At 38.3% G+C, this 9,800-nt stretch overlaps 1 protein-coding gene across 1 annotated transcript in view; it reads left to right on the top strand.

The window, feature by feature from the left end:
* EFHD1 (EF-hand domain family member D1) overlaps nt 1-9,035 on the top strand; it is a 32,079-nt gene extending 23,044 nt beyond the window's left edge. Inside the window, exons 3-4 of the mRNA XM_063306881.1 lie at nt 6,972-7,106; nt 7,386-9,035. Of these exons, the coding sequence (XP_063162951.1) occupies nt 6,972-7,106; nt 7,386-7,520 (270 nt within the window). The 3' untranslated portion in view covers nt 7,521-9,035. The remainder of the gene's footprint in view (nt 1-6,971; nt 7,107-7,385) is intronic.
* Nucleotides 9,036-9,800: the final 765 nt, after the last annotated feature.

Genomic DNA, 9,800 nt, shown 5'->3' on the forward strand with positions numbered 1-9,800 from the left:
AATCAAGGAGCTACAGTGGATCTGCAAGTGTGTAGAGGCTGCTCCAGTGCAATCCAGTCCAGAGCCCTAGATGCCCCTTTATTTTAGTGAGTGATCAGAATGTCTGTTGAACTGCCTACCAGAGCCTCAGGAAATCCCCTAGTAGCCCTGTTAAAACCTGCAAGATCCATCGACTCCTGGGGCAAACTGATCTAATAGGTCCTTCCCTATTGCAAAGATGTAGAGGAGTATAGAGATAATCTTGAAGAAGGAATCCAGGACCAGTTAAGTAAATGCCAGCTTAGCCCTAAAAAAAGGGGGGGAGAAAATCAAGATTATCCTGCCTTGATTCTCTTTGGTTTAAGAGTGGGGACAGAGACACTGCTAGGCATTCAATATTCTATTATTATACCCTATAACAATAGCGTTCCAGTGATTCTAGGAACCAGTTTCTTGACTTGGCCTATCTTGAAGGGCTGACAGGAAGGGAGTTGCTCCCCAAAACTGCACAGCAATCAGAGAGTGATCTGTCCATAACGTTAGGTATGGTTCAGTACTCCCCACTTTCAGATCACGTTTCATCTCCCCTGAGAAAAAATAGATCTAGCATGTGATCGCTATATGTATCCAACCTTCAATAAGTTGGGTTAGATCCATAATTGTTATGATGGCCATGAGCTCCTAGATGACTCAGACTCCTCACCAAGGGGAGATAGATTAAAATCTCCCAACACTACTAGCAAGGTGTAGAGGGAATGATCTTGAAGGACAGGAGGAAGCTACCAAGACGATGGTCACATGAAAGGAGGTAAAGGGAGGGAGGGGGGGAAGCACATTCAGATTTGCAAGTTTCTGTTACTATAGCTTTGCAATAAAAGTAGTACTGACCTACATAACACTGGATTCCTACTCTGATCTACCTTGAAGGCCAGACGCAAAGGGAATTCTTACCACCCCAGCAATCTGGTTGAGTAGCCCTAGCATAGATATTGTGCAGCAGGGGAATGGTACAGTAAAAGGATAGTTCATTTCTTAAAGTGGCTCCATCAGAGTTAATGTGGAACAAATAAATAGGCTGGTCAACTGGATTGTGGCCTAACCTGAAAATTTCTTTCTCGCCTTGTGCATTAATTCATAAATGGCTAATTTGATAGGTAATAGTCAAGGAAATTTAACTACTTTAGAAGAGGTCAAAGTTGTGACTTTGTGCTGATGTGTTACTATAATAATAAGTCGTCTGTAAAGCCTTTCAGTGGGCTCAGTTAAAGCATTATTCCCTTGATCTTGAGTGAACACTAAACTGTAGTGGCAGTACTACACTGCATTACTACCCTGTCCTGCTTTCCTCCTGTGGTGGAGTCCTGATTTTGGGTGTGCAGAGCAGGTTAGGTAAAACCACTTTGCTTTGCTCCCCTCCCTGTTTATAATTGTCACCAGCCTTGGGGAGAATATTTGCCAATCACAACATTACTGTGATTGGTGGATGTTTTGACAGATGACAGGACCTGAAGGTTTGCATAGGTACAGAGTGGACTTAAAACTGGTGCAATTTTGAAAGAACACTAAGCTCCTATGGAAGGGTAGACAAAGCTTGCACGACTTTAGCATCAAAACACCTAAGGGCAACTTGGGGGTATCTCAGATGTGGGTTAGGGATGAGATGAAAGCAGCGTTATTGAGACAGGGAAGAACAAAGAAATTGCATCTTGTATATTAGCAAGCATTGTATATTTCACCAGCGTTGAAAGTGTTTTACTGTTGACCGTTGGTAGCTGTACCATAGAACAATTTTATAGTTGCCTGATTTTTAGGCTGAATCTTGCTATTTTCAGCCTACTGCTACAGGGGAAAAAGGCATGAAAATTCTCGAGGTTGTTGTGTTCTATACTTCTGGACTTTGTAATGATAACTTATTCCAGTCTATTTTTACATGGGGTGTTTAATAAAGTTAATTTCTACTTCTCCCAATTATCACTCTATCAATGTGTAACTAATTACTGCATGCCATTCCAGATCAGGTCTCAAAGTGAATAAAGTGCATTTAAATCAACAGACTTGCTACAAGTAATTTATTTCATCAGAAATGATGACTACCTTTCTATGCCTATTTTTGTTGTTAGCAACTTTGTTCTATGGTTCAAATATGGGTAGAATGTCTACTTTTGCTGTGAAATGTTCAATTTGATTTGTTCTTTAGGCTTCCTTTTTCTTTTTTTCCTTAAAAGGTTGTCACTATACCTAGGGCTACTAGATCTGGGCTATAGATATTAGATGGTTGCAGATACTGAAAATTTTGGTCTTTTGCCACCACCTAGTGGTGATCCTCATTTTTCCAGTCTAAAACATGGTAACCTTGATAGCAGATAGCAAAATGGGATCTGTATCAGTAACCTCAGTAATATATAGATTTGCAAATGCAAGCTGCTCTTAGATTCCTTCAAGAGGAATTCATTCATGTCAGAGGTTTCTGGGAAAACAGTTGTATTCCTGACAATTCTAAAAGGTATCTGCCTTTAAGCACTAGAATATGATGTGCTTTGATTTAAGACTTAGCTACCTATGGAAAAATGTGTTGCTTTCTGAAAAGTGATTTGATTTGGTATGTGAACATACATGAGTTGTATGAATTATATCCATAAACTCTGGTTAATATTGTGAAGAGTCTAAGAAGTCATGTGAATGTGAACATTCTGAAATTACTAGCTACTTATCCAGAGAGCATGTCTTCTATCCCTGTACATAGAGATGATCTGGATTTGGCAGCTCCCATCTGTGACCTCTTCCCAGCTGTTTGGATGAGTCATTCCCATGTGCCTCTGTTTTTTTTTTGCTCTGTCAGCTGGTACCACAATGTATTTCTCTATTCTTATAGCCAAATGGGGGAATCTGCCTGGTAATCCTGAGAACTATAGTTCCCCTACAAACAGTGATGTCAGTATACATACTGGGCTAAATTGGTATTCTGTGAACTAGAGTGTCATTGAATTTGAAGAGCTTCTTTTTAGTAATAGATATATAAGGAAGCTTTTTTTGTGAAGGTGTTAATATTAATTCAAGGAACTGGTAGTGTCCAGTTCATGATGATCTGTGCTGTATTGCAGTCCTAGCTCACATTTAGTTCTAACAGATCATCTTGCATAATGTGTTGATGTATTTGTATTTGAAAGAAAGGTATACATAATTTAACTGGAATGCTTTCCCAGTTAGCTAGGTTCTATATATCTTTGTTAGTAAAACATTATTGACACAAGGTTGCCAGCATGGACAAGCTGCTAAACTTTATCTTTGTACCAGCTTCCTTGCAGTGCAGTTCTGTTTGTTCATGAATAAGATAGACCAGTGAAATGGAGAAAATCCATTAACTCAGGGGTAATGAACATGATTTACATGCAGAAACTGGCAAATTTCCTTTAATTTGGCCAACTACTTACCCCCTTCTTCAGCCAAAGTGTTCCAGAAGCTGGTCTACATGTTTAAAATGTTCCATGTCTTGACAACAGCTTCACATTGCTTATCCAGGCAATTCTTGTACATATGAGTGCAGTTCTGCCAATTCTAACTTGTTTCTTACGCAGGGCAGTTTCTTGTTCTCCTTATATCAAGAAATAAATCATACTGTTCTATCTGTATGGGCTTGCCATGGTTGCTTCCTGAAATGGCAACTATGGCAGAAACTCCCACAGTCAAGAACATCTTTGTCATGCTAAGATGATTACAACAATCTGAAACAATGGTTGAGATGATGACAGTCAGTGGCTTTGTGGTTGTCAGCCATCAACTTCAAAACTCCCTTTCTCCAAATATTGAGCTTGTATTGATACCACACCAAGATTCCAGGTGTGTACAACTGCTAGAAATTACCTTCCCAGCTCGGCCACTCTAGGTCTCAGTAATGATACTATGCTCAGTTCTCATTAAAAGGATAATAGAAGGATTACAGTAATCTGGCTAAGGTTTCTGACTTTGTTTGGCTATTGCCAACCAGAGTACAGTGGGCTTTTCCACACTTGCATCTAGCCATGGTATGAATATGTTCTGACAACCTCTTTATTCTGCCATGTTCCCCTGACTTTGCCTTCATCACATCCCCAGCCCATGAGTGAGACTGGCTTAAGTCATCCTTAGCTGCTCTGGTTTATAGTAGTATTTTCTCCATTAAGCCAGCAGCAACCCATGACAGTGTCATGGTGAGTATATTCTGACAGACTTTACTGACTATTCCTTTGGCTCTGGGCAGTTTCCTCTGCTGCCATTCTTCTTTCCTCCTTCAGAAAGAAACTCCACAGTTTTGAAAGAGTGCAAAACTTACTGTTAAAAGAACCTGTCATTTGATTGATGGGGTGAGTGAGTTGCCCAATAAAGCAAGAGAGGTTGTACTGGGCAGCTCTGACAATCAGCTGCCAGATGGGCCTACTTTGTTAGCAGAAACAAGCTCACTCAGCGGCTAATTGCCCGAGTTGCTTAAAAGGCGGGAGATTGGCAATTTGAGAAGCTTGTTTTGAGGCAGACTGAGCCCGCTTAAAAAAAACCAAACCTGGGGTCAAAACAAACCTGCTGCACAGCTTATTGTCACACTGGGGGAGGTGCCTAACAAGGTTAGAGAGTCTGTCCCACTTTACTGAGTAGTCCATTCACTCCACTGATCACTGTTCAGTGGCTTGGGAAGTACCAAATTTTGACAGATGATTCAGCCATCTAGGCATTTATCAGTCATCCATCAATCTCAGTAGTCTTGTGATTGGCAGAGAGTTTCCTGCCAGCTGATGATGTTCAGAAAGGGTTCGACCAATGAGATACCCACAGTGGAAGACTGGATTATAGAATTGATGGATGTCACAGAAATGGCAAAGCTAACAAGTTTGGTCAGGGAAAAAGTGATACTTTTTAAAAGACTGGAAGCCTTATATGGAGTTTTTGTTGAAAGAAGTAAAGATTAAATTGATGATTTATGGATTTGGGGATTAAAAAGTGTCAGAGAGGTAGGGAAAGAATAAGATGGCAATTACTTGATAGAAAGAAAGGCAGAAGTCATAATCCTTTATTTTTTCTTTTTTCATGTCATTTATTTCATGTCATTTTTCATTTTTCTTATTTTCTATATATTATTTCTTAATCTTCTTTTAATTTTGTATACTTTTATTGTACTGAAAAATTCTACTTATATATATATATATATATATATATATATGAATATGAATATGAGAAAGGATTCAACCAATGGCTTTCCATAACATGTTATGCACAACTGAAATTAGGGCATCACCATCTGGCAGTAAGCCCGAACAGATGCTATAAAGGCAGAATAGATATTGCCAGTAGAGACAACACATTTTATGCAGATTTAATTTTCTGACAGCTCAGAAATGGGTAGATTGTACTTTAACCAAACCATGGAGGAAGGCCCAATATTAAGATAGGGTGTGTCATGATTTGTCTTGAAATAAGACACGGGAAGAAATTTGATGTCCTCCAGATGTTATGGAAAACAAGTCCAAAATACTCAAGGGATCAAATTGCCAACTTCCTACAATAAGACATCTTCATAGTTGTTTATGTTTTTCCCACTGCGTGGAAGCTTCTGTAGGTTGCTTCTGTCTAATATTAGGAGCAAAATAATCTGAGAGGAGAATCCAGAGATTGTATGTGTTAGCAGCTCAGGCCTTCCATCCTACTTTAGCCTTCAGCCTCTGTATTGTAGTGAGTAATGACTTCATCATCATGGCAAAGTCTTTGTTTATAGGCATGTTGAGCCAGAGAATGTGACTCACTGAGGAATTGTTAAGTACTGTCCCAGCAAATAGTGCTAAATGGTTGGGTGAATACACCCATTCTAACTATGGCCTGAAACAGTTCAGCAGTTTTGTAATCTTCTCCCACCCATCCCTGGGGCATTTAGGGAGTTTTTAATTTTTTATTTGAAATGCTATATTAGTAAGCTGCTGGGAAAAGAAGATAAAAGCTTGGGAACAAACAGTTCTGCCAGATGCCTGATTTCCTGATTTAAAAAAAAATGGGTGTAGTTATTGGAATCATTAGATTCTACTGTCCCCTAGTGAAAAAATATGAGGTTTGCACAGAATAAAAGTAAAATCAGTACTAATTATGTATAGGAAAAGTTGTAGCCAGAATTATTTATCTATAGAACTTGGTAAATTATTGTGTAGTTTATCTGCTGAAGGTTTATAATCTGTCCATATGTAAAATGGCAAGAATCCATTGAAATTTGGAATATGGTCAAACTAGAAGCAATAACTTTTAATAAAATGATACCAGTCTAAAAATTAGTAGTGTCTTTGTGCCCTTGGTCTTCTCTCAAATGTCATCTTGGGGTTCTCATCAGAATAAGGGAGATAAAAATATATATTCTTCATTCTTCTCCCATAAACTATTTACTTTTAATAACCTTCCTTAGAGAAGCCATGGTTTACTTCTTCCTCTTAATTGTTTGTGGGGGAGTTTGGACAAAACATCTTTCTGATGGGCCTCCTCTGTCAGTAGGTCCTAGTGGACTTACCAGACTATAGTGGCAATGTTTCAGCAGAATCTTTTTAATTCCATTACTGTCTTACAGCAATGTTACTGTGAAGGCATTAATGGGAACTATTTTACGGTGCGGGCTATATCACAGCTATCTGATGCTGCTTGGAGTACTAAGCAGCTGCTCAAAGATACCAATTGCTGCTGCCAACATTTGGGGTCGGAGAAGTAAAGGAAATGACATGGGGGAAAGATGTTAACCTAGTCTTCCCCATTGTAGTGTCCTCCTGTATAGTCTACAGTTACTATAGTTGTGAGAGCTTTTAGGTAAACGTTTAAATATGTGGTGATCCAGCCACAAATCTTCTATCTTTTATCTACTTGAACCCAAAACAAGTATACTCTCTGAATAAATACAGAACTTTACTTTTGAATCTGTAATCTTAGCTTAGACTTTAATTTTATCCATTTGTTTTTTTCTAAATAATTTCCCATTGTCTTTTTTTCCCCCCTAGTTTCTGCTGATTTTCCATAAAGCTGCAGCTGGAGAACTTGAAGAAGACAGTGGATTGATGGCTTTAGCAAAGCTCTCTGAAATAGATGTGGCCCTTGAGGGAGTAAAAGGAGCCAAAAACTTTTTTGAAGCAAAGGTAAAAAAAATGTGTAGGGTCTCCAGGGTTTTCCAAAGTTGCTACATATTGTTAAATGTGTAGCAAATAATGATACAAAGTTAATTTCTTTAACTTAGCTTCAATCAAATTGAATAGTTGTCCTGGCCCTGGAATGTGTCCCTTACAATGCTACTCACAGACTTAGTGCAATCTTGGTCCCTGCAAAAGCTGTGTACCTCTATAATGAGATAAGCTCCATTGGATACAGTGTGATTTACTTATAAATAACAACATTACCATTCTATTCCTGAATTTTAGGTTCAAGCTTTGTCTTCAGCAAGCAAATTTGAAGCAGAAATAAAAGCAGAACAAGATGAGCGAAAACGTGAGGAAGAGGAAAGACGGCATCGCAGAGCAGCCTTCCGAGAACTCAAGTCAGCATTCAGTCAGTAATTGAAACAACCTGTCACCAGAAATTAGTGTACATTCTTACAAGCTTTGTCTGTGATTAGGCATCCACCTAGACACCTAGATGGAAACAAGTGATATGAAGCCCCGCCTCCCTTTTTGAAGTTCCTGTTTAGGTGCTGGAGGATATGCCACCAATGGTGGCGTTCAGAAGTTTGCAAATGCTAGATGTGATTCAAATAGGCTTTATGCTCTAATAATAATTGCTTAGAAGAATTAGACATCCTAATAATGAAGTCCCATTGGCAGAAGATTGATGCTCCTGATAAATAAATTGAATACTGGCAATTTCCTTCTTCGTCATTCTGAACAACCCTGCTTCAACAGTTATAAAATGTTCTTCAGAATTTCTTTCTATGTAATGCTTGGCTCTGCTTTATTTTCACAAAAAGACCTTGCTTCTCAGATAAACTGGAATGCCCTGATCCCTGATTTCCTTCTAAGTGCTCTGTTTTTTTTAGAAAACAAGCTTCTGGGTGATACTAGGGGAGGATGGGATAAAGGGAGTTTCCCCCTTGTTAGATTTGGGCTGGGATCCAAATATATTCTTACCTGAATGGCAGCCACGTCTTTTGATTCTGCTGCTTCAACCTTTTCCCCAGCTTAGACCGTAAGTACCTTTCCATTTTTCCATGACTGTCATGAGAAAATGTTCAAGGGACACCAGAGGCTGCAGCTGGAAAGAAGAGACGGGAAATCCATACTGCACAAGTGGAATTCGATATGTACTTTTCTGGATCGAAGCTGCTATTGAAAAATGCTGAATACATATCAAGGGCACAACATTCATCATGCAGTTTTTCCTCCTTTCCCTGTAACAGAGCGAGGAACATCTCTGATCTTAAGCCTTCTGCCTGTACTTTTGCGGTCACATTCCTTTGTATTACCTGCAAGGGACCATAGCCCTTTTTTTCCTTTTTCTTTCTGTGTATTTTAAGTCATTGAGTTTTAAGAAGTAATGAAACTTCTATCAATAAGAGATGAAGGGAACAGTGTAGTTCAGGGCATGTTAGCTTTCCACTCTGGAAATCCCTATGCTACTTGTGGATCCTTGTTGAGAATTAAACTCCTTTTTGCAGAGTTACCACTTTCAAAAGATGTTGAAACTATTTGCCAGTTCCAACAGTTTGTTTGCAAGAAAAATACATATTTCAAAGCAGAACCTGTAATATAGTTCAGCAAGCTTGTACTGTATACAGATTTACACCTGTATATAAGTCTGCATACATAGAGAAGAAAAAATGTTTGCTGCTTTACTAATCTTGTCATCAGATTGCAAATGAACATTTCATCTGTTTCTTTGTTTTCACTTCTCATGTAGCTTTTTACACCATGATACTAAACTGTGACTGCAGAATAATAAAAAGCAGCCTGTTGAATATACAATAGTGGGTAAAAGAATTGCTAGCAATTAAAACTGTATTTGCAAGTCCACAGCTTATATTTGATAAAAATTGCATGTTTTAGCTAAAAATATTTATAATAAATGTTTTTATACATTTACAAACTTTGGATTTTTTTGTGTTTCATATGTAAATAAAACTTGAAAAAACTGATAGAGGCTAAATTTGAAATCCTGTATCAAAATAAAGTTCGCCTCCTCAAGGAAGGTGGGTTTATATTTATGCTCTGAAGAATATGGATCAGTACTTAGTACCAAGATCAAAACTAAAGTATAATTCTGGAATTCCCATTGTTGTTTTGTCAATAACATAGAATTATTGCTATGACCACATGAATATTTCTCTTTTGAGCCCCAGAAAGGATACTCCTTTAATACTCATGAGCCCAAGACTGAGCTGTTCTCATTTGCTTTTGAGGTGTTCTATCATCTAGTATCTGACTGTAGTGGCATTGATCCAATTGTTTCCACTGTTTATAAAATTGGTCTGACATGATCTGAATTAGTATGTACTAGTACAACCATTCAGAAGCTTCTGTTTAATGAAAGAGCCTGTAATTAGCCTTCTTGATTTGGTCCACTTCAGAGATAGCAGCCATCAAAGCTTCAGAGATCCCTTTCTAGCGAAGTTAACAAAGCTTTTTTAGATATCCTTCTTTTAAACTCTGTGATAGGTCCTTGTTTACTGCAAGTGCCTTTGAGAAAATGGGGACAGGAAGGCAGTCTGAGGAAATGTAAGTGGTAAATTATAGCACAGTTCATTGAAAGATGCTTGAACTGCTTTTCTTTGAGCTCCACCTAGTGGATTGTCTTTGAACTCAGCATTAATGTTTGAGTTGCAAGTGTTATTCCATGTAGAAATT

The sequence above is a fragment of the Candoia aspera genome, chromosome 6 (genome assembly GCF_035149785.1).
Source record: "Candoia aspera isolate rCanAsp1 chromosome 6, rCanAsp1.hap2, whole genome shotgun sequence".
Taxonomy (NCBI): domain Eukaryota; kingdom Metazoa; phylum Chordata; class Lepidosauria; order Squamata; family Boidae; genus Candoia; species Candoia aspera.